This window comes from Boleophthalmus pectinirostris, unplaced genomic scaffold (assembly GCF_026225935.1).
Source record: "Boleophthalmus pectinirostris isolate CB_2022bp ecotype Guang Dong unplaced genomic scaffold, ASM2622593v1 HiC_scaffold_3, whole genome shotgun sequence".
Taxonomy (NCBI): Eukaryota; Metazoa; Chordata; class Actinopteri; order Gobiiformes; family Gobiidae; genus Boleophthalmus; species Boleophthalmus pectinirostris.
In genome coordinates, this window is record NW_026571299.1 from 31,801,822 (window position 1) to 31,827,714 (window position 25,893).

The window sequence follows — 25,893 nt, forward strand, 5'->3', positions numbered from 1 at the left end:
AAGAGGAGCTTCTGGCAACAATTATTGGATCCAAGCCTAGTGAATATGTTTTCTAAAATAAGTGAATTAAAATTACTGCTTTCAATATGGTTACTTTGACTCTTTGAAGATATTGCATTTAAAGCCTGCCAAAACTGAAATTGGCCTGGACTGTAGGGCTGGGCGATACGACAAAAAAAAGAATCGCAATGTTTTTGTTTTTGTTTTGTTTTTTTTTTCCTTGTATTGCTCAATCAGAATATTATATATGATTTTATTTTGTCTATAAACATTACTTTCAATATTATTTTCAGGAAAAAACAGCAAAAATAAATTAAAAAAAAACCAACAACTGTGATTTAGTAATTGCAATCTAGTATAAAAAGATATTCCCACAGCAGTGTCCAGAAATCGTGAATTAGCAGTTGACTGTTAAATCATTGAAATTTCAGATGTTGATGAAGTACAAAAGCTAATCTTGTGAGTTAGGTAGCCATTTTGTACATTTAAAAGACGATTCTCCTCAGACAATGTCAGATATGAGAAAGTTATGTTAACAATTTGACCTGAACCCGTGCAGCATAGAGCCATTTAACAAGGCATCTATTTACATTGAGTTTGTAATGAATGCATATGGAAGCACTGCACACAATGGACAATGGACAATGCCCAACTAAATGAGTTGCGTGTGTTGCAGTGGAGTAGGGGAAGATGGAAACAAGTGGTCTTTCTAGATGCCTCATGTAGTTTGAACTTTGGGTAACTCTGAATTCATGTTATCTAATGTCTAGTATCACTTTGCTTTTGTACTGTGGCACTATAGCGCTATTGTCGGAAAATTAATAGTGGTAGTTAGTGGATATTATTTAGATATTTTAATAGTAGCAAATGGGTACTATAAATGTAATAGAAGTGGAAGTATTTATCTCACACATACTAAATAACCTATAACTTTCCTGGTACCACCTCCTTGTCTCTATGTAAATGTTTTTGTTTTGCCTAGAATGTTCCACAGTAAGACATTAAAATGTCTATTTAACATTTCTTCATGGCTGATTTGTTATTGCTACATAAAAGAAAAAAAGACATAAACCATTCACAGATCTCATCTTTTGGTTTGGAGGTGTCAGCCATTTACCACCCATTTTTTCCACTGGAGAAGTTTATGTTTGGTGCCATTCTGTGGAGCATTCTTTCTCGTCAAAGCAATAACACCTTTGTGGAGACAAACATTAAAAGAAAAAGTTGTATAGTTCACCTTTAAATATTTGTAACATTTAGTGACCTTTGTTACAGGTACTTGGTTGTATTTTATTCTGAAATAACAGTACCTTACACACTCCTAAAGAAATGTTCAAATTAAGATGCATTATTTACAGTCAAGTATCGTCATTTTGGCCATTCACATCTAAAACAATGGACATGTTTTGTTGAAAAAATCATAACCCACCTTCTTGAACTTTGAAAAAACTTTGTTTTGTCGACTCAGACATGAAATGGTCCAAAAGTCATCTAGTCCAAACATCCTGGAGTTACTCTGTATTTCCTCTGTACAAAAGAGAAAGTCAGGATGGAGAACTTATTTTAGGAAATATATTTTTATATTCTATCCTCAGCTGTCTAGGACAATTAACAAAAGCATGTTTCTATATTTGGATTTCAAAGGGCAAACTGATGCCACGTTTCATGTGTAAGAGCATTGTAACTACAGTGAACTAGAATAATAAGCATAATAGATGGTACAGTACTCCTTCTGAAAGCACAAGCAGTCTGGTTTAGGTATTGGCATTATTGTCCATGTTTTATACCATATCCCTGCATTTCTCGTCACAGCTTGGACATAGATTTAACAATGGCTATGCAACCATGAGTCTGAAAAAAGTCTAAAAAAAAAACTACCAACATTCAGATGTGGCATTAGCTTTGAAAATCTTGAGAATACGTTTTAAACAACAAAGCCAGGCTAAGTGCACTTGCATTTTCACAAGATATCTCACTGGATTTTTTTTTTTACTACTTTACTACTATAGACTGATTACAGTGAAAATACTATTCTTGAGGCTACTGCTGCTGCAACAATTTGTTACTACCAAAATTGTTTTACAACTTTATAACTACAAAAGTAAAAGCATAAAAAATTATGAATAAATTAAGTAAATGCACAATAAAATGTACATTATATCAGAGCTTTAATTTGGAATAACAAGTGCAGGTTGAGACATGATTTCTAAAACATTCCATGTGAGAAATTAAATCTGTTTACTATTAGATGGTGGGTGGGATTTATTTGGCTTTTCCAGGGAATAAAGGAAATTTGAGGTCATGCACTTTAACCATTAGGCCAAATGTGCTTCAGGCTAAACAGCGAATAGACAAACAAGTTCAACCAGTGATTTGAAAGATGATTCTATGTCAGTCTAGAAACATCATACTGTGTCTCTGTTTTTCCTGTTTGTTCACATGTGCCAGGCTGATTATTGTCAAATCTTTACCCAACTAAAAAGGGTATCTGGAAATGGACTATAGTAACCCCCATGCTCCTGATAGGTTATCCCAGGGCAGGAGCACTGTAGGATGGGTCAGTTTTATGTAGCAGGGAATACCTTGGCTTGGCTTCATGATCTGCATGTGCACCATATATTTTTACAGCTGAACCACAAATCTAGGTTATCCACCCATACCATATATGACATCACAGCTGCCATGGCTACCTTTCTAATATGACTACATCTGTTATTCCCATGAGACTACTGGGCTTCCATTAACATTTTTTTTATTAAGAGTACTACAACTATTACTACTGCTATTATTATGTATTGAGGAAACTATAAAATTCTTTCTGACAGAAAAACTTAATATTTAAGAGTTCTCTGCATCATGTAATCCTACTGACCATCTTTCATTTAGCCATCCATATCTTTCAGAGTGAGGAAAATGACCACAGGAATTAAATAAATCAAACAAAATCCATCTTCTATCTTTTGAATGGTCCTTTTGAAAGTCCTCAAAATGGCAACAAACAGGAGACTGAATTGAAGCAAATGCAAATATGTTACACTAAAATTGATGACCAATCAGCCAGACACTGTGTTGCTTTTGAGTTTATCCTTCTTTCATTCTTAACTGTGAGGCTATGAACACAGATTATGGAGATAAAGGGAGTATGTGGTTCTGGAGGGAGTGGAGGGAGAGATGAGATGGAGGTTGGGTTTTCTTTGAAATTCAACTCTCTCTCCCTCTCTCCTCTCCTCCTATCACCCCTCCTCCTCCCAGCAAATTCACCCTTTGCACACGGCCCGCTGCATCCCCATAGAAACCTGCTTTAATCACAACACAAACCTCATTTCCTGCTCCTTACAAAGAGCCCTCCTCACTGCCTGCAGAGAGAGAGGGAGGGGGAGACAGAGGGAACACATGAGAGAAAGAAAGAGAGGGGGGAGTGAGAGACAGATGAAGAGAGAGAGACAAAGAGAGAGAGACGAAGAGGATATAAGGGTAAAGAGAGAGCGCATGAGGGAGAGATAGGAAGAGAAGTGAGACAGAGAGAGAGATGTGGGAGTTAGAGGGAATACATGAGATAGAGAATGAGAGAGGTGTTGCATGAGAGAGGGGAAGAGAAGAAACACATGAGAGAGAGAAAGAGGGGAGGGGAGTGAGAGATGGATGAAGAGAGAAAGAGTGAATGGGAGTGGATACAAGGATAAAGAGAGTGGGAGCAAAGATAAAGAATAAAAAGATGAGCGTGAGTGTGAGAGGGACATAGGAAGAGAAGGGAGAGAGGGAACACATGAGAGAGAAAGAAAGAAGTGAGTGAGAGAACACAGGGATAAAGAGACAGAGTAAAGAGAGAGGAAAGGAGAGACTGAGGGGGAGAGAGAGGGAATGCATGAGAGAGGAAAGAGAGAGAAAGGAGAGTATGGAAGGACACGAGGTTAACAAGACAGGGAGAGGGCGAAGAGGGAGAGAGAAAATGACAAAGGGAGAGGCGGTTTGACTAAGAGAAAAAGAGACAGAGAGAGAGAGGGATAGAAGGATAATGGAGAGTAAGAAAAAAAGAAAGTAATTAAAAGAAAGAGCGAAAAAGAGAGAGGGTAAGAGAGTGAGACTGCACCAGTTATTTGCTATGGGCCCACCTCCTGCTCGGACCTCCAGCCCACCATGTCCTCTTCACCTTCTGTTCACACAAAGATCATTTTACACATTTTACTGACTCCAGGGTTTTCACATACACTCAACCCCACATATAGTGTTTACGTTTACCTGCATACATGTGTGAAAATGGTATAAACATGAACCCTAGAGAAAATAATAAAGGCCAAAATTTAGTCATGTACTGTAGTAGCAATTACAAAAAAGTAGTCATGAGAGGAGTAGTGCTTAAAATTCCCAAAAAATATCCTGCTGTAATAAACACTTCAATCTCTTCAGTTTCTCAGTTTTTATCTTTCATTTCTGCCTTTATAAGTTTGCCCTTTTTGCATAATTTTACTTGTGTTGGGAACAATCAGAGAGAAATCAGATTACTCATATCAGATCAAACTGTATGGCATTTCGACGATCTGATCACACCAGAAATTACATAATAAGCAGATTTTTGGTGTGCAGCGCATGTAAACATACTGCTGGCTAGATGCCCTGTATTATTTAGCACTAGCAGTGGACAATAGCCTTAGTGGAGTTGGTAATTACAAGTGGGAGTAATATCTAGTAGTAGCAATAGCAGGAGATAAGAAGTATAACCAAAGGCACTCGCAACTCAATATATTCCTCTTATTGCCTAGCTGAGGGCAAAATTGGCTGCAAAAACACACTGATAATATTTTTTGCGACATTGGCCTTTACAACTATAATTTCTACTACTGTTGCTAGGCTACAACTACTACTGCTACTGTTGCTTGCACTACTGCTACCACTACCTCATATGGCAGTTCACGTTTGAATAATAAATGCAAAAAAAGTATGAGTTTGTACTTGAATATTACATATTAGTTGAATAAATATGCAAACTATTTCTGCTCCTTGGCCCAAAGGCTATACCATTAGATGTTTCAGAATTAATTTTGTTCTTAGAAATACTCTTGGAACACTATGCACACTCTCTAACATGTAACTACAGGCAATGTTTACAGAGACCTGCCAAGTTTTTTTTTTCTTTTTTACAGTCAGTGGTTCACTTACTCAATCCCTAAAGCATAGAGTTTTTTTTTTACTTTTTAGCTGTATACGCACAGTAGTAGGCCTATAATTGGGCAAAAAGGTAAACCCCAAAACCTACTACTGCAGCCATTTACTACAATTACATGTTATTGTTTTTGTTAGCCCAAAATTTTAAGGTGAAGTTAGGTTTAATTGTATTTTGTTAAAAGAAACAAACAAAAAAGTATTATATAGGCCACTGCTCAGACTGTAATTTTCAGTGTTGAATGCATTGAGGACATAAAACAAATAGCGCTACTTTAAGCAGTTCCATTGATATTGTAGCACATTTCTATACCTCTGTTGTGACCTATAATTAGACATGTTTAACATGTGAATAGGCCATTGTGATAGTAGCCATTGCTGTGTTGTTAAAATCCATAAAACTAAACTTCATATATAGTTACTTCAACTTTAACTGACCGCTATTCTCCTGCTCTGAATACAGCAACAACAACTACTACTACTGCTATTATTGCAACTACTACTATCACAACAATTACTAAAACTACAACCACTACCGCTGTGGTTACTCAAAATAAGTATCACTAAAAACAGCCCAAACTCAAGTATATCATAAGTAAGTCACCCTCTGCCACTAGTTTTAAGAGAACACTGTGTCCCTGTATCTAGTTCCTCATTATGATTACATTGTTTCCCACCAGAGCAGTCCTCCCCTTGTACTTGATAGGTCTGCCTGCTTGTGGTGGTTTACTGCACGTTATCTTGTGGACTGGCCAGACACAGAAAATACCCATGTCCTGTCTTTACGTTCCATTTATTTATTTGGGATTAGTGCCAGGTATTTCCCCAGCCAGTCTGTCTCCTCCCTCCCTCCTCTCCCTCCTCTCCCCTCTCCCTCTCCCTCAAAGCAGAGATATTTCAAAACCCCGCCTACTTCAGAGCTGTCTCCTAGCAACCCTTGTTCATGAGCCAATCAGCACACAGGATGCGTTTTTGAATTATAGCCATGGATTTATGATTAAAGGTTTAATAACTTTAGAATTATAGCACAATTATAAACCTTGCAAACATACCCAGGTTTGACATATGAAATTTATTTTGTTTTTCTTTCTTTTCACTTTATCATTTTTTATTACCCAACTATGACCACTACTTGAAGAAGAACTACTGTCACTGAGCAATTTCTACTGAATTTACAGTCAGATATATTGCTTCTTCTCTGCCACTTTCACCTATGTGTATTCAAATTGCTGCGTCTACTATTACTGTACTGATAGTCTGATTAATAGTTATTTGCATGAAATGTGTAGTTAATTTAAAACAAAAATGCTATAAGAGGTCTATTCATTTAGTCAGCTGCAGAATTGATTCCTAAATAAACAAAAATCCCAGTGCTTTCCAGTTTTTTCAAGTAAATTACAACAATGTCTACCCAAATTGACTCTTCTTGCTCCAATCCAGAAAGAAATAACCACAGTCCCCACTAGATGGCACTGCACTCAGTCACACCATTGACACACAGGCTCCAAGACATTTTCACTGCTGTTGCTAAGCAATCCTGTCTGTGGTTTTCTACCTGTGAAATATTTGTGATTTTTAAAGATGGCCCTGACACCATTCTGTCTTAATTCACACAGCTCCACAATATATGTTACAGGATTTTTTTAAGGCATCACTAACTAAAGCAAACCCAGACATAAACAAATTGCATATCAAATGAGTGGGATTTCAAGGCCTTTTCAGCAATAACCATTTTACATTTAGGATTTATTTGGTAATCATTTTCAATTCATAACCAATTTTGTTTCAATGTTTTGAGGTGTACTTGTGCAGCTTGCTATCCAAAAACATAGCAGATTGAATGATAAAATATGTCCGGTCCACAAGAATGTCAACAGCAGCTATCACTTTTTGTCAGTTATGCAAGAAGGGGTAGGCATACTCCTTTTGGGTATCAACCTTTTCCGTTAACATATGTGTTTTTTTAGCTGCCCAACTGAAATAAATGTAATGAAGACTGAGTTACTGCCAGCATTATTAGAAAATTACTCTATCCATGCATTTATGAAAGAAACACACAGATAGACCAATTAGACCAATTATAAACTCCATTGTAACATGATTGCGTATGACCTTGTTTTTGTATAGTGCTAATATTTCTTACAATTCAGAGCATTTGAGAGCATTTTTGACACCATATCTTTACCTGTGTAATGCTTGAATATAGGTCACTGTTTAAACATGATTTCTTGTGACCTTGTTTTTAGTACAGTGCATGTGATCAGGTATCAGGTATTATAGTACATTTATTTATTTATTTATTTGTATTTATTTATTTATTTTGACAACAATTTAGATGGCATGAATATCTAGATGCACCTTTATAACTGATGCCTTAGTAGCGCTGCTTGTTTGTGCATGAGAGCCCACTCAGAGTTAAACATTAGCTTGCTTCTCTCACTGAAGGCAGGGAAATGTACTCTTGACTGATTAGGCTGCAGTTCCCATCTGCACTTGTAGCAGCACTAGAGAGCTCTATACTGGCTTTGTGTGCAAGCTTTTAGAGGTTACTCAGCTGATAGAAGCCCCATCAAAACCAGGCCTATTACTATTCCCACTGGTGGGAATAAACAATTACAAATGCTAGGTTATTTTGGATTGCAATTTGACATATATTTGACAACAAAGTGTGGATAGTGAGTTCATGAAAAATACAATGTAAAAGGCGTTGGGTGGACTACAAAACTCATTCCAAGACTGTTACTCAGTGACAGGCCTGTACTTGGCAACTTGAATGATTAATGTGGACAAAATGCATACTGACAGTCAATGCCTTATTAGTTACTGATTAGTTAGTAATGAAAGACATGCTCTAGTTTAAATTACCTGGTAACAATCATTATACAAGTAGATGGGGCAGGGTGATCTAACAAAAATATCTCTTTTTTATGAATATTTGAGCTCAATGTTGATTTTATATTATTTTGTGTTATAAAAATATAAGGCTTTCAATATTAATTTCTGTAACATAGACAAACCAGACTTGCCATTTAAAATAGGGATGCAATACAGCTTTTACAGTTCCGATACAGATTCCAGCACTATATCTTTAGGCATCTACCAATACCTGAAATCAACTGATACTAGGGTAAAGACTGAAAACAGGATTTATTACCTTAAAATAAAATAACAGAACTAAAAAGACAGAAGTGACCCCAGTGTATGTTATTTATGTCTCAAGTAACTACAGAACAACCTAAATAAACATTCAGACACTATGAGACTTTCAGGGACTTCTACCACCTGTAAATAGTTTTATTACATCAATTTATATGTAGAACCAGGATAACAGTTGAACCGATATTTGGAAGCTGAATTTTTCAGTAAACATACAGCCGTAGACTATTTCTTACTTATTATGATGTACTTTCTGTATGTCATTTCTATTTGTAAGCTTGATAGCTTTATGCATTTATTTCTATTTTTCAGTGCCCTTGGATCACTCCTCCTCCCACCTGCTAAGCTGAGGGAGACCTGAATTTGAATGATTTATGCAACAGCTGATGTCAAAGGGCACTGCGTCTGTCCCAGAGGTGGAGACAGTTGGTGTCAGCTAGTTTCAACGTCAGTAAATTATATGAATTACACAGTATTTTCATTTAATTTCAAATATATGGCATGTTACTTTATTAACTAAAATTAAAATGACATATCAACAAAGGAAAGAGTACATGTATAATCATATTGACAGACTATAAACATAACAACAAATAGACAAAGGTACAACAGAAAGAAATTACTGAACAGTTAATAAATACTGGCACCTGCCCACATCTGACGTCACACTATAGAACATGGAAATAACCAATCAGTATGTGTATTTGTATCTTGTAAATGAGTATTAGACTGCACACTTTCACTTGAGTACAAAGCTTAACTACAGCTGACGGAGGCCCTTTAAATCCTGGCCTATTATTCCCTCCTGGTCGTGTCCCTCTCTCCTCAGCAGCAGGCCTGGCCCTCCCCCCATAGACTTTGGTGAGCCCCCCAGTGAGCAGGTCCCTAGGCTGGGGCTGGTTGCTGTGCAGATGGCTCTTTGTTGGTTCAAAACAATGGGGATAAGGTTAATGTGCCTCACGCCATGAACAAAGTAAAAGTTAGCTACAGCTGCCTATGGCTTAATTTGGGCCTGATTTACAATACACCGAAGTGAGAACTGCAACATACAGCACGTGTCTATACATAAGGATATAGAGGAGAAATCTACTCACTTTTTATCACTTTTTATCACTTTTAATTCATAAATGTATTCTGTATTATTCTGTATATTTCATTACTGTTAAGATTATACATAGGTTTTACCTCAAATGCCCTCCCATTACCTCCTTATTTATAGTTACTCGGCTAAATTAACTGAAACATAAAAAATACCTATACCTAATGTTAAAACAGACACAATAACACTAAAGCATGATTATCTCCCTAAAAAGCTATTCTAAATATAGAATATTAGAAAAAAAAATTGTTGTACTAAAAAAGCAGAATGAAAAACTAACAGCAGTAAGTTTGTATTTATAATGAGTTGAAGTTTGCTCACTCAAGTTGTATTTTATTTGCAGTTCATGTGATGTTTTGATGTCCAGTAGAAATAGGTGATCATACACCAAAGTAGCTGCAGCAGTTTTTCTTGCCATATATTGTGAATTAGGGTTTACTGTTGTATGTTAAGCACTGTCAACTGTGATTATCTTTAAATGTGTTATACAAATACATTTGACTTGACTTCACTCACTTATAATGAGTAATCATCAAACTCTAAAGTTCAAGTAGTACAAAAAATTGACAACATTTCCCCCACTAGCACAAAAAAGTACCCACGCTAATTATTGACCTTAAAAAAAAGTCAATACACTATTTATCGTGACAGGCCTAGATGATGCCACAGCATACAATTTACAATGGACATAAATAAGGCATAGGTTTTACCCCTAATGCAATCCCATGGCTTCTTCACTTCATGTTACCTTGCTAATTAATCATAACATGAAGTACCAGGAAAAAATCCCCATGTGTATAAATGAAAATTACATAGTTGGTTACCCTACGCCTTGCACATTTTAATTTATCTGCTATCAATTTAAATGTGACAGCCTATTTCAATATTTCACTTGTTCTTTGTAAATCCATATTTAGACTGAACCATGCTAATAAAGCCCCAAATTCAATATTTCTCTCATTGTACATAATTTGGCGCGTGTTTGGCATAGCTCAGGACATGTGATCGTTCTGAAACAACCCCAAATCTGAAATGCAAATCTGCCATCTGCTCTGTGATCCCACACTTTAGTTCCTCATTTAGGCCCTAATCAAACAGTAACATGTAAGTTAATACAGAGGATTACTCATTCTCATAATAAACACGACCATTTCCGCCACACGCCTGATGGAATAATATTTTGCCAATTATAGTAATGTCTAATCTTTTGGTACATTTCATGTTTGCATCTCATCTCTTGGTATAAGGTTTTTAAATGGTATCAATCCATAAAACCAAGGCCTTAGACATTGTGCTTTGTATTGCTTAGTGTATTGCTTTTTCAATCCTTTCAATAATATGTTCATAGTTTTGCCAATTAAATGCTGATGCTAGAGCCTATCTATCTCTCTGTATAGTTTCAATACATGTTATGTAATGTAGGAATACACTGATATTGTCATCAAGCTCTGATCCAAAAAAAAAAAAAAGGTGGATCAGATATTGGTTCTAAGAAATTGGAACAATATCTGATCCATATCTGATTAGGATATGGCTCTGGTTAGGACTATAAATTGATACAATCATTTACTGGCTGATCTGATAAATAGTCATTGTTCTATCTTCTTAAGACATATATACTATTATTTCAGTCCCTGCAATGGTACTGGTTGAGTAAAAAAAAGTAAAAATATATATATATAAGCTGGTGTCACTCTAATCTTTTCTATGTCTTTCTCAAATGAAAAATAAACATACAATTGTACACATTTTCTTCACATTATTGCATCATCTCCCTGCTGTTTCTCAATGCCCCACATCAATTAATCCCAAGAGACAGAAGCAGGCTAAACAGACCCTTTCAGACTTGACCCCTCAATCACAAAGAAAATGCATTTAAAATGCCTGAAAATTGGTATCTTACATATTGTGACTTGTCCTCCCATTCATCTTAACAAACTGATGTCAGTAAATAAGGCATTGACACAAGAGCTTGTTAAGTAGTTGTCCAAATGGGCTTTCAATCAGTGCTGTCCAATTAGTTAAAGCTAATTTGTCAGCACATATTCAGAATACTGGCCAGAGCTTCAGCCAATACTGTGTTTACTGGCAGTCAAGTAATTAATTATTGAAAGAAGAAATAAACAAACCAAGTTAAATAGACAAAACTTACACTAAATGTAGTTACATTATACACCAATTAAAATCTCACGTGTATCTGCTTTTATTCATTCATTTTGAAGATCTGTACACTTTAGCTGACAAACTCATCATACTTTATAAGAAAACACATTTTCTGGAAAAATAATTTTTGGTCAGATGTGGATGCTAAACAAATCTAAAGAAGCAAAAAAATATGCATTACAAGTTACAACAAAGACTAGGTTGAAAAAGGGATCTCATTGATTTAACTGTAGTCAATGGGCTGTATTCCTTTGAGCAGCAGAGGGCCTTGAGCTAAGCATTAAGCAGGAATGAGCAGGTAAAGAGAAAAAGAGGGAGAGAGGGAGAGTGGAAGGCGGGAAAACTGGAAAGCAGGAGGAGGAGCAAGACTTGAGGAGCCGCAGCAATGACTGGAAAATTCCACTTTTCTCTCACAATCTGGGGGCGGAGCTACGAGGTGAAAGGAACAAGGTGCTAAACTAGGCCAGTGAAGAGGAAGCAACAGAAGATAATCCTGATAGGTCAATCAGGTGCTATTATGATTCAAAATATAAAAAGATAGAAGGTCCATTAAATCCATCATTGCTTATTGATTTTGACACTATGTTGACTTCAGTCACGCTATTAAGTTATGCTTTGATAATTATTTAAAATATGTTTTGACTACACCAATACTCTTCTCTTACCTACAGATTAAACCAATTTAATGCATCAAGGTTTTCTAAAAAAAAACAAAAACATTCATAACAAAACAGCCACCCACCCAGTCAATTTCAAAAAGTCTTTCTACAAATCTTGTATAATTTCTTTTTAAAATAAAATATGCATTATATTACTGTTCATATGTTTTAGCTTTGCTAATAGGCACCACATTGAGAATGTTTGACTATTCAAAAGCTATAATATTTTGTTTAGGATTGTTAATTTCTATGGCAACTGTACTAATTTTGTATCATGTAAAGTAGTTTTTCATCGAATCAATAAAGTGAATCCATGTTAAGCTAACACAGTGACTCGTGTATTATCCATGTTTGCTGCTGTCTCAATCTGAAGTATTATTTTCCCATCTAAGAGGCCAAAGTGCTGTTGATGTATTTTTATCCATAATGGACTGAAGCACCGCCCACTGCAATCAGACACTACTCCACACAGAAATGAACCATGTTTTCCCTTCATCACTCCCATGTAACAGCAATGGAACAACATGGAATAGGCAAGGAAAAGGTAAGACTTACGCAGTTTAATCCACTGTAGCAGCAATTGAATAAGACGTCAAATCGGAATTACTTGAAATAAAGAATTTCAAGTGACTGACAATTTAAAATCTAAAAACTAAACTGCAGAGTTTTACACAGAGAATCATGATATTGTCAAGGTTTCAAATGATACCCATTGTAGCCATGATGACACATTTTCAATACAGTACAGCGCTAATAAAGGTACTTCTTATCACACCAATTAACACACTACCACACAGTGAGACACAAGAGATTTTAAGACAATTTTAATCAGAAGAAACAGGAAATTGTCTTGTTAATCATTAGACAAAATGGTCCTATCTCCAACTCCAGATCACACTAATTTCCAACACTAGAAAGAAGTCATCATCATTTTAGGCCTTAAGTCGTATGGAGACATTTTTGGATGACTAAAGACTTGCTTATCGATTTGTCAACTAAGAGGGGGCATGCCACTAACATAAGCATTCAAAACACAATGATCTTCCCATCTTTAACCCAAAGTGCACTGAAAAGTGCTAGTAAATCATGTAATGATGTATGTAAAAAGGGCAGAATAAATTCACACTTCACTGCCAAATCAGTCTTTTACTCTTCTATGCTGTTGCATATAATCTTGAACAACCTAAAATAATTACATGAGTAATTTTTGTTGACTAAAACCCAGATAAACCTTCTAAACCTTCACTAAAGACCTACAGACCTACATAATTTCATAATCAAATATCAAATGACACCTTCACATCCTGGCACTCCACTTGCCCCCTGCAGTTTCTGGAGCACCACCTAGAGTCTCTAAATCCTCAAAGCAGCTCCTCAGTAATCCACACATCAGTCAAGAACCACAAACACAAAGAGTCCAGGATTTCTTTAGCTCTTGGCACAGACTCACAGAGGCTCCTGATTATGCAATGTGTGTTTACAGATTTCAGACATGAAAAATTGAAGAAACTGTGGTTGTAGTAGGATTGTCAAAAGTATCAAAAATCAGATACTAATCAACACTAAAACTAGTATCGACAGTTTGAGCAGGTATCAATACTAAAAAAAAGTCACATTCACAAGATAGAAATGAACCTTTCCTGAAAAGCTTTAGAATGATATTGAGCTGTGCCAGAACAAGTATAAGAGCACATATACTGGGGTACACCCATGGACTACTATCCAGGACCACTGAGGGATTACACATAAAAGATTGCATGGCATTCTATTCTCTAAATAAAATTCCATCTTCTAAATAATAATGTTTTTTCATCATGGTATCAGAATCAGTATTGAGTATTGAATCTATTCTATTCCTATCATATCAAAATAGAGTTTAAAATGTTTATATCATGAAAACACATCTGCAAGGTGCAAATGCTGGTTTAATAGGGTTAGGTGTTATAAATACTTTTTACTTCATCCTAAACACTTGTGGTCATGATCTATGGCATTGTAGTCAATATTTTGTTTTGTAGTTCTGCGAAATTACTGAATGAATTACTACTACTACTACACTTATTTGAGTGTTTGCAAATCTTACTAGCAACTAGTTTCTATTGCTCTGTAAAATTTGTACTGACTTCTGAGCCTGTAACAGCAAAACATCTGTCCTGTGGTAAGAAGTGTAGTAGTTAGCAAAGAATCATTCCTGGTCTAACCTTCAGTTTATCCAGTACTAACAGTTAAAGTTTATTGTGCTTTCGAGTCTGTAAGTATTTTTAAATTTCAAAAGTCTAATTAAATACCCTATAGTCATTAATAAAATAATAATGTTCTACTCAATAAACAGTAGACCATTTATAGTCCAAAGCCTTTTTTAACAATGCATTTGCAGAGCTGCATCTATAAGCTCTTTGTGTTAAGTGCAATATATGCAATGATTCATATAGCGAGGGATGCACAATTACACCTTTGTCTAAAACAGACACACAGATGTTGCCAGTAAAAGATAGCATTGTTTATAAAAGAGACAATATTTTAACTCTGTGACAAGGCAAGGCAAGTTTATCTGTATAGCGCAATTCGTACACAGAGTAATTCAAAGTGCTTTACAGAATAAGAAATACGTATAAACATCATATAGCCAAATACTGAACTGCTATAATACTTGAAGAAGGAGGTTGCGGTTTTATTTGACCAGTTTTATTTATCTTATTTATTAACATGCTTGTACTTGTTTGATGTGAGACTGTAATATTTGGTGAAATTGGTATAAAAATTATTTGTTATAAACTATTACAACGATTTTGCGTTTCCATATGGTTACTGTCTGAAATATGAGTGAGTGGGAGGGGGGACATATTGTAACCATAACTTGCATGCATTGTAACTTACCCATCCATACTGACCTTAAGCGCTCTCATTGCTCCAGCAGTAATGAAGGTACAGTATAAGTACAGTGTCCTGAGGAGAAGTCAATCTAGTGTTGTCCCTAGAGCTGGCAGGGCCCCTTAAGACTCAGAAAAAGCCAGTTGGACCATGTAGGACACTGCTGTTCAAAACAAAAGCAGTTAGTTAGACCCAAACTATTTTCTCCAATTATGGGGACCCCTCCCCCGTATAATCCTGACCTCTGCTCTTTGATGGGCCCCGGCATTCCACAAGTCAGGTCAGTCCTTTGTCCCCAAGAAGTGAAGGGGAAACAAAGGTGCAGCAGATAGCAGCCTGTATTCTTCTGTTAAGGGTAAGGGCCGTTTATTAGCCACTGCTAATCAACCGACACCAGTCTTCCTAAAAATACAATCAAAGAGCCCACATTATGCTATTTTCTAATCTATGTTATAATGTTTCCTCACCAAAAATATACCCGTAGTTGTGTGTGTTTTTTTAAATTCATACATATTTACTGCACAAATCCTGCATATTTGGACTGAGTTCTTCTCTCAAATGTAAAACACTCTATTCACCTTCACTAGAATTATTTGGATAATTTCAGTTCTGCACATTCAAAAGCTCAAATCTCAAAAGGTAAAAGGTTGCTGTTCACTTGAAAACTATCACTTCATAAGGTGGAAAAGAGCATTTTGAGATTTGGAAATGTAGACAGACTAATAATAAAGGATTACTCAAACAAAAACTTTATGAATGAAACAAACAACTCCAGGTATGTTTGATGAGATAACATTATAGCATGGCTTAAAACTCACAAGAGTCAATTTTGCAGAATGCAGGACCTTTAACAACACATAAGAAAAGAACAAGAAATTACAAGCATCAAAAACAATTCTCACAGGCCTTACAGGGATTTAGCTTTTTCCTCAAAAGATTTCTTTCAACAAATGAAATTGTTTTGTGGAATATGACAATTGTGGAATACTTGCCAAATTCTTCTATGAGGGCTCCAAAAATCTAAAATCTACAAGTCAAATTAATATGAACAAATGAATCACAACTATTTTCACAGGCCTTACACGGATTTTTTTCCAAGTATCCTCGAAACATGTATTAAAAACAAAAGTACCACTTCATCTGAAAAATATGGAACTTTTTTCATATACAAATATTTCTATGAGGGCTTCAAGAATCTTAAAGGTACAGTTTAGGTGACATCTTCAGTCACAAAAATGGATCCGTCATATTCCAGTGATTATTATTATTAGTGCAGTCAGTTGAGGAAGTACTTTGTTTTTATATGTTTACGATGACACATGACATAAAAAGTCCAGACAAAATCCCACAACATTAAGGAAACATGGAGATTTCGTGAATGATACACGCTCCAAGTGGTGCATACAAAACGCTTTTATGTTTGTTTAATTAAGCGTCATCATAAACATCTAAGGTCAGCCATCTCTGAGCATTATCCTGGGGTATATTTTGACAACCATAAACGTTACTACCAGGAAGCCAAAAACACCCCATAGAAGCATGCCTTGTAATTACATTGTAAACATTATTGCACTGCTATAAATTCAGCGTATTCAACATGTGAGCTTACAGGCCACATCCAATTCCTAAAAAGCTGAACTCAACAGGGAATAAGTTCATGTTATTTTAATGTACAGTACCTGTATAAACAAATAGTGGACTGCCCGTTGCCCAACGCTAGCTATGTAAACCCATACAAACTAGCTCTAACCTCATACAAAGGACCCTTTATGTTGCTACAGTAATGCTTTCTGTGGCCTCATAAGTCTAAATGCATAAAGCAGCTTTGCAGTTCTTGCGTGTGGAAAGAGTGGTAAAAATGTGGCAGTTTTGTCACACAAAGATTACAGCTTTCACCTATCGCTGAGTAAATGTTTACTATCCTATTTGTTGCAACAGTTTGGTTCACCTCAGCCACCTATAACATACATAAAAAGAAGGTAAATAAGGACAAAGATACCTACAAAAATAGTTGGGACATGGTAAAAATGTAAATAAATTGAAAGTAGTCTTCTTATGGATGCAAGCAATGTTTATTAGATTTACATTATTCAGCATTTTCATCTGGAAGTCTTTTTGGAAGTTATTTTGAATTTATTTTTCCAGGAAATTGCACTGTAAAATATGGTGTTATTAACAGCCTAATGGACCAGATATCTTAACCAAAATGCTGTGGAACCAGTTAGATGAAAAATTTCTAGACACAGAATTGTGCTTGTTGAAACAATACTTTTTTGAAATTAGCTTTGTTTAATTTTGATGTATAGGTTTGCATGCAATATTAAGAATAACATAACATGTTTTGTGAGATTTGCTAGTACTTTATTTTATTTATTTACACTCACAGTGTCCCAACTTTTTAGGAACAGGGTTTGTACAGCAGCAGGCCACTACATGCAGCAGCTAAACACAAATAAGGAGAAAAAAGTGACAGGAAATGATCTCACAAACACCCCCCTCTCCCTCCCTCCTTCTCTCTCTCCCCCTCTATCTCCCTCCCTCCCTGCCTGACTCTCCCTCCCTGCCTCACCACCTCTCCCTCCTTCCTTCTCTCTCACTCCCTTTCCCTCCCTCCCTCCCTCCCTCCCTCTCTCTCTCTCTCTCTCTCTCTCTCTCAAGTTGCTCCCATTTTCCACTTACAGAAAACCGTGAGTAATGCCTTCTGCTGCTCTGCTAAGGATGGAGGCTGGTGTCTGCACATTAGGGCCAAAACATTGAAGATGTTTGCTTCTCTAGATCATCAATTTTCAAAAATCTATATCTATATTTAAAGAACATTAATCATTAAATTTCAGTCACATTTGTGTCAAATCAGTAAATTTGTTTAGTTTTTACCTTCTTTCCTACACCATACACTAAGCAAAAAGAAGTAAACTATTTGGTATACAACTTAAAATCTGAAATATAATTGACTTTGCATATACTTGGTGCACAAAGAAATGACTCGAACCTTAATCACCTAAAATGTAATTACAGACTTCATAATTATAAGTTCATTTTAATTCAATGTAACTAAAAACCTGTCTTGATATTCTTTCAGGCTTTTCCTCTTTGATTATTGACGTGGCAAAAATACGGTGGCCTAAGTATGTCGTAGGAGGCACATATTAGATTAAATTAGGGGTTGACGAAATAGTTGTGTCAAGATATCCACCATGGACGTGTTTGAACAAGCTGAAAGACAAAACAACGGCATGAGTGTCTAGTAACACTGTAAAACCATGCTCAATGTTGAGTCTAGCAGACACTTCAACAATTATCATAAATGGTCAATGTTTTATTAGAATGGGCGTTGAGCGGGTGTGGATAGAAAAACAGTGGCAGGTGTGGCATTTGAGGATTCTTTAGGGTTACATGAGGACTTGGGAGGTATAGTTTGGGCAATAAAGTAATCGAAAAAACTGAAAACTGGTGGTTGTTGTTGAAAGAGGGGGAAAGACGTGATCAAACTAGGGGCCCTCACAGCTGTGTTTCCTTTGGTTTAACAGTAGAATGAGTCATAAACAACAACGTTCCTCCTCAAAGTGAAAGTTTTGAAGTCAAGGCCTGTTCATGACCTGTTTTTTTTGTTTTTTTTTGTAGTAGTAGTAGCAGTAGTAGTATTTTTTATAGTAATCTTTCTAGTATTTCCTCACCTGTATAAATAGTTAGCCTCGTAATCTTGGAGATTAATGTGTGGTTTTGGAATTCATCAAGTTGTCAAATTGTTTGCGGTCTGTCTGTGGCCCATAGGCTACCAAATTGATTAATTATTGTAGATTGTCCAGAGAAGAGTCATTGCGGTAATCTTTCAAATATTATTTATATAAGTGTCAAAGATTATTTAATAAGATTACTGGAATTAAAAATTTTAATTTTACTTTTTTTATTACACCTTATTCTGGTTGTTTTGTTGTTACAATAATTTAATTGCCTATTGTGAATACGGATGCCATTTATAGACATTAATGTCAGTGTTGTAATCATTAATCCAGCCAGCCTCCGGACAAACGGGCTTTGTGTGCAGCTTCGTACAACACAATGGAAAAGTTTGCTTTCATTTTTACACTAGCAGTTACCGACACAGAGAGGTAGAAACGACAGACAGCAACTTGACTTTAGAGCACATTTTGTGAAAGTTAAATTTAGAAGGAGGTGTGGCTATGTGGCTTTCAGATCGTCACTTTGCAGTTTTTTTGCTTGTAATTTGACACCGAATCTCTTACGAGAAAGAAAGCAAACACAAAAAGATGGCGCCCAAAGATGTGATATTGTAATATTACGTTTTATATTAAGGTTTTTGTGTGTAAATATACTTACGAATAAGCTTTAACCAGCCACTATGCCTCATTGTTCAACATTTAGGGGAAAACCACACGGAAAACAGAAGTGATCAGTGATGGGGAGGAAAAAGACTTGCAGCTTGGAGTACAGCGCTTTAAAAACAATTGACCAATCCACGCAGACTTGCTCGGTGGGCGGGATTTGGCGTAACGATTGACACGCATCTTAACCAATAGCGTCTCGAGTTTGCGGAGACTGACCAATGGCGTGCCGAGTCTGCCCGCTGTATCCAACGAGAGTGCATTTTCAACGAGCTCGAGAAAAGCGGTGAGGGGCAGACATCATTTCTCTCCCAGCGTCTTTGGACTGTGTGCACAAAGCCGAAGCGCCATCAAATTTTACCATTTTCCGAAAAGGAATTTAATTATTTGGAAATTTAACAATGGCCGATGCTGCAGTTGACACGACCGCGACCACTGAGGTGACAGCCAAGGTGCGTTTCATTCACTGATTTTTGAGGGAATCGTCGTGTTAAAAGATTTTGGGAACTTTCTGAAGTAATTGGAAATCTGCAAATAATTTGGCTAGCTTCGTGTTAAGCGGTGGAATTGTTGATCAGCGGTACACCTTTTAGTATTTTATGCAAATTTGAGCCTTGATCTGTAAAAACTACTCCGTCAGCCGTGTGGAAAAAACGAAGAAATTTCTCTCTGGTTGTGTATTGCCTCGCTCCTGGTTTAATCTTGTTGAAATGTAACCGGGGGTCATTTTTACGACCTGTATTTTGCCAAATTAGTCTGGAGCCAGAGACAAAGCGGGTAATGGTATGGTAACCTACCGCTGAAGAGTGATTGTGGGCGGGAAGCAGCGGCAAGGCTAGGCGGGTTTGGATGGAGGCTTCTAGAGCGCACAATTTGTATGGAAAATGTCTAGCAAATCATCCAATTTATTTAGATTTCTTTTTATCTCACAACTACTTGTATGAGGAATAACTACTCAAGATTGTTGCCCTTCGATCTAGCATCAATTAAACCCATTTTTTTTTCTTCTTTAGGATCTGAAAGAGAAGAAAGAAGTTGAAGCGGAGAAGACGGAGACTGGTGACGCACCTGCCAATGGCACAGTGAGTGTACCCACGGCCGCCAGTGCTCGGCCCCTCTCCCCGGAGCCTCGTGGCCTTTTGTCTTTCCAGCCCTCATCATGCAGGTGTCGCTGCTGCTGCTGCCTCCTCGCCTCCCCCTTCTCTCCCCTCTCTCCTCTCCCCCGTCTCCACAATGTGCTTTGTTTGGGTTGTGAAACGGCGGCACAGATGTTACGGCTAACTAGACTTTGGATATCTCTTCATTGGGATTTTAAGACCGTGGTTTCCTACAGTACACGTTTTTATCGTCTATGGGGAAAGAGACGCATTTGGGAATTAATATGTCTAAAGAGAACCCCTAAACTTTTAAACAAAAAGGATTTCATCTTATTTTAATCTAGTAAACTGTCAACCAGTCCATGTGTAGACACATTAAAGCACCATTACCTCTTTGTTTTGCAGAACGGTGCTGACCACAGTGACAAAGTAAAGGAAACTGAGGAGGAGGAACACAAAAATGGAGAAGGTACTTTTTTAAACGCTTCTGATCTGATTTCTAATAATATTTGCAATGCCAATTTCAATGATCTGGACATTTGTACTTAGTGTTAGATTTGAAAAGAATAACTGTTCACTTTGAATTGTCTGAACATGGTGGTAAATCTTTTTTTCTCTCTTGTAGGAAATGGAGAAGAGGCGCCCCCTGCTGAGGAAACCGACGCACAGCCAGTGAAGCGTGCAGCAGAGGATGAGGAGGTTGGGCTTAACACTTTTTTTAATAGCAAGCAGGCATGCGTCATTTAATGAGAACTAGAACAGATGAAAACATACCAGTTAAGTTTTACTTTGTCATGTAATGTCAAAAGAATTGCACTTTGTATATTGTGATTATAATGATATGTAAATTAATAGATTTTAGCCTCCTGTTTCAAGGTGATATTTTGAGGACTTTTGACAAGTTATTATTAATATAAAATATTTTGTTAGTTTACTATTTATCCCATGCTCATTTTACACTTTGAAGCCTATAGATATATTGAGTCTAGAATATGTGAATAAAACCTAAAAACATGATGTATTCCGTTTGTACTGATGCAAATATATTTTTCTTGAATTTTCAGGAGAAAGAGGATACAAAAAAACAGAAGACAGAGGAGAATGGAGACTCTAAAGAGGCTGAGGTTGAGGCCTAGACTTTGTTCATGTGGCCTTATTCTACGACTTCTTGGTTTTCTGCAGCGTTCTACCAGCCTGGTCATCGTCCTATAGAGCTTGTGCTTTGTCTGAGAGAGATTTCCTTTTTTATTTTGTAGTTTTATTTCACTCCCACGCTCACACAATGCACTGGAGTCCTGAAAAACATGTAGTGGCCTAATCTCCTTTTTTATGAAATGTTATTTATTGGTCTTTAAAACAAGCTTTCTTTCTTACTTGTGCTAAAACCAGGGCCACAGCCAGAGAGCAGTTGTTTTCTTCTTAGGTTTTCTTATTAGGAGCACAGTCTCTATGTTCGCGCTGACCAGAGGATCCACATTAAATACACCGGCAGCTGCCATCCCCCTTTACGGCTCATGTTGATCTTTCATGTACAGACCAAAGATAAGTTTTAAGCAGGGGATAATATTCTTAGTTGTTTTTTTGTGTTAATCTGCTAGTAGAATCTTGCCTTGTTAACATAATAGATGAATTATGGGTCTTGTTGTGTTGACCCAATACTAGCAGGATTTCACTTTGTTCATTAACCCCTCTTAAATCTTACTGCTTTGGTGATTTGTTCTGTGTGCATTCCATGCGAGTTTGTACCATTTATATTTTGTTTTACTATGTTTTTTTGTTTCGACGAGTTTATGTTATGGCTGTGGAGCCCAGTTCTGTATCCCAGACTGCCTTTACAAAAAAGAGAAAAAAAACAGAATGACATTCGGTTACTTCAGCCACTGCTTTGTATATTCTGAAAAAATAAATTGTCTTTTTAAGTATTCCGTGTCTGGTTGCCTTTAGTATACACCCTCCTGAGGCAGTTTTAAAGAAAAGATGTCATCTGACCTAGTTTTTCTTCACTGGAAAATAAAGAAAGGGCTAATCTCAGTAATGACGAAAGGCTCTTATGACATGCACTGATTCCCAAATGTTTTGTGCTTCCATCTTGTGGAGAGTTTGAGAAACTGCAGCTACTGAAGGTGCATTCAAGGTCTTGAGTATTTGTATCAAAATGAAGGTCACAGTATTAGGTCAAATCAAGTACAAGGTGTTCTGTTCAGATTGATGGTCACTTCACGGAGAGAACAGAACATGATGAGAGACCCTACGGATTAAATGCAGCAGCTGTAAACCTCAAATTTAGAAGTCAATATACCATTTTATGAAATTGCACTGCTCCCTACCTGTGTTTTTCATCCTCGAGTCATGGTACTGGCATAGTTGAAAATATTACCAAATCACACTTTATAGAAAAAGAAAGGTATATATTGTAGAAAATGTCCTTGTTTATGCAGAACACTTGAAAGTAATACGTTATCAAATAAATTAAACTCATCTTTTTAGGTTACAAACTTGGTAAGGCCTACATTTTTTGCCAAGTAAAAATTCACTCTAGTTGATATATGCTTGTCTTAGCAATTAGTGGATCCAGTGTGTGTAAATCAGCAAAAATGCAATGAAATATATAGAATTTCATCTGTAAAGTTGGAAAAGGTGCCTTCCTTGATAGTACAAAAATGACAGGAGACAGAATAGGCAAAAGTCATTTTAACTGAGTCTTATGAAATGGTATTATACAATAACACTGCTAATATTGAGCAATAATAAGTGATACAATTAGAACACATTTTAACTAAGCAAGCTGCAACAGCATGATCCGTACAGTCACAGTTTCCTCAGAAACATGAGCAGCTTGTGCACCCAAGTGCTCCGAAAGGCTTCAAATCCATTTAGGCAATTATCGACATTCGGCTGATGCAGCAATTATCATAAATAGTATTCCAGTCCCAACCAGTAGAGGTCGCTCACAAAATACAAAATTATTCTCTGTTCAAGCCCTGACAAAGAAAGTCAGATTTTTTTTACTGAATTAGCACAACAAATCTGATAAAGAAAATATAAAAATAAATCTGTAAACTGAGCGTTGTTTTGGAGAAGCCGACTACTTGCATGCGCCCTGATGATGACCGAAAATATGTGCTGGCTGTTTTGAAACCCCCACAGTTTTGTAGCTGTCCATAGTTCGCACCAGCCGTCTCGTCTTCTTGTGTTTTGAACGCTGAATCAGACCCCAGTTTCAACTTCTCCTCTTCCTGATAATGACAAGAATGACTGTGATTACAAATGTACGCCAGCAGGGGGCAGGTGATAACGCACAGGGCTTTCCAAGGCTGAAGTGAGGGCCCAGGCTGAATGTGCCACCACCAGTGTTTCTATGTGTTGTGGATTAAACTTAGGTTATAATGTAGACAGCTTCCCTTGTTAAGTTTGCATTTGAATTTTGAAAGCCAAATGTACATCAACCAGGTATAACATGATTATAGTTGAGGTGGGTAGTTTTACAAGATATCTCTTGTAATAGTAAAAAAGTATTTAAAACTACTTGTGTTGAGTCACTTTTTTGTGTTGTAACAAACGTTTTAGGAATGATTTAAAAAAGAAAATTACAGGACACAGTAAGAAGGCATGTTTGTATCTTTCTAGCCATTAACATTTGTGATTGCATACAAGAATGCAATATAGATTAGTTTAATGCCAGACTGTGGACACTTCCATGCATAGCATATCTCCATGGAGACAAGCATGTGATGGGCCCCTCACTAGAAAAGTTATATAGTGCACCTTTAAACAAGCAGACAAAAGACAGACAAAATTATGGAGGACTTTGAATTCATCTACTATTCATCTAATATCTTTTGGTAAGGTAGGCCAAGCTTCAAATCTTCACATAATTTAAATGTAAAGCTTTTATTACTTGGGCTACTCATCATGGGAAATATGCCTCAACCTTTATTCAAGTAAGAGGACTGCTAATAATTAACTTATATGTTAATTATATAATTAGAATTATATAATGAGTGAAACAGCCTACAACTATAATTTCTTCAAAAGTAAGAAAATGTAACTCAATGTAACTACTACCCACCTCTGATTAGACAATATCATGTTATGCCTGATCAATGGATATCTCCAAAAGAACTAGACCATTGGGTGGATATAGTTGGAGTTGAGAGTATAGTTATGTTTTACGTTAGCCTGTGTGCAGTGCAAATCAAAATGACTGCTAGCCGGATCATAGTTTGAAATCAAATAGGCTATGCTTTTGCCAATCTTACTAATCCGCTAACTCAGTGAAACAGGCAGCTAGACATTACTTTGGCCACATGACCAAAACAAAACAAACTGCTTACATTACAACTTCATGCATATACATGTACGTATGTGACTATGGATGGTGAGTTCAAACAAGCAAGATCAAATTATGGCAAAAATTGAACAACTTAAACTTCTTTTCTCACACACACCCTCGTATACTTCAGAGGGCTATTCCATAATACAAGTCAGTGGGACAAATCAAGTTTACTGATTATCATTATCTTTATGTAATGGCATATATGGATTTAGCAAGTATATGGATTGAATTTTTATTTATTTATTTTTTATTTTTTGTTTTTCTAAAATACAATAAAATGAATGATGAACACTTTAGTTTAGGGGCCACATATTAATAGCTAGCTAATAGTAAAATGCATAATAAGTGCCTGATTACATCTTTGTTAGTATTTAAAAAGTACTTTCAGTGCATTTTTGTCTAAAGCTGTATTTTGCAAATATTAAGTCATGAACTATTTTCTTCCCATTACAGTAGTGGAGATCACAATCTGTTCATACAATGAAATATTAATAAGCATTAATAAGCGTTTGATAAATACCAACTAATAGCTAAGTATCTAATATCTAATTAGCATACCAACTGGCACATAGTGATTATATGTGGTCCCTAAAGTAAGTGCCAAAAAATGTATTCTACTAAATATTATATGGAGACAGTAAGGGAATATTTCACAATGCTTTACTGATGCCTTTTCTCAACAATATGCTTTAGAACTGCTACAGCACAAAGATTTGAGTATTTTACCCTCTGACATCACCTCTAATAGACCATCATACTTTTCTGAGCGAGTTTATGGAATAGCCCTAATCTCCATTCACGTCTACACAGTCGGGTAAATGAAGGGCTCACACACTGTAAGAACACACTGGAGACACAGAGCAGCGGCCAATGTCTGTCTGTCTGTCCTGCTCCGAGGAGAGCCTTGTCATTTGGTGAATTTGAACTTTTACTATTACTACCGTGCTGTACAGTGTGCGGCAGGATGTACGGCGTGTCAGTGCTATCTATGTGACGTGAGTGTCTTTAA

General features: G+C 36.5%; 1 protein-coding gene across 1 annotated transcript; it reads left to right on the top strand.

Moving 5' to 3' along the window:
• Positions 1-19,727: 19,727 nt before the first annotated feature.
• Positions 19,728-22,470, top strand: si:ch211-222l21.1 (prothymosin alpha). The gene is made up of 5 exons (XM_020932253.2): positions 19,728-19,903; positions 20,465-20,533; positions 20,954-21,017; positions 21,174-21,247; positions 21,613-22,470. Exons 1-5 carry the CDS (start codon positions 19,853-19,855, stop codon positions 21,682-21,684), a joined length of 330 nt encoding a protein of 109 aa, XP_020787912.1. The 5' UTR covers positions 19,728-19,852; the 3' UTR covers positions 21,685-22,470.
• The last annotated feature ends 3,423 nt before the right edge of the window (positions 22,471-25,893 follow it).

Bases quoted from the DNA above. Each gene is read 5' to 3' on its own strand.
- si:ch211-222l21.1 (XM_020932253.2), top strand. From the start codon at position 19,853: ATGGCCGATGCTGCAGTTGACACGACCGCGACCACTGAGGTGACAGCC. The intron at 19,904-20,464 runs GTGCGTTTCATT...TTTCTTCTTTAG, and splicing joins CCACTGAGGTGACAGCCAAG to GATCTGAAAGAGAAGAAAGA. The intron at 21,018-21,173 runs GTACTTTTTTAA...TCTCTCTTGTAG, and splicing joins GGAACACAAAAATGGAGAAG to GAAATGGAGAAGAGGCGCCC.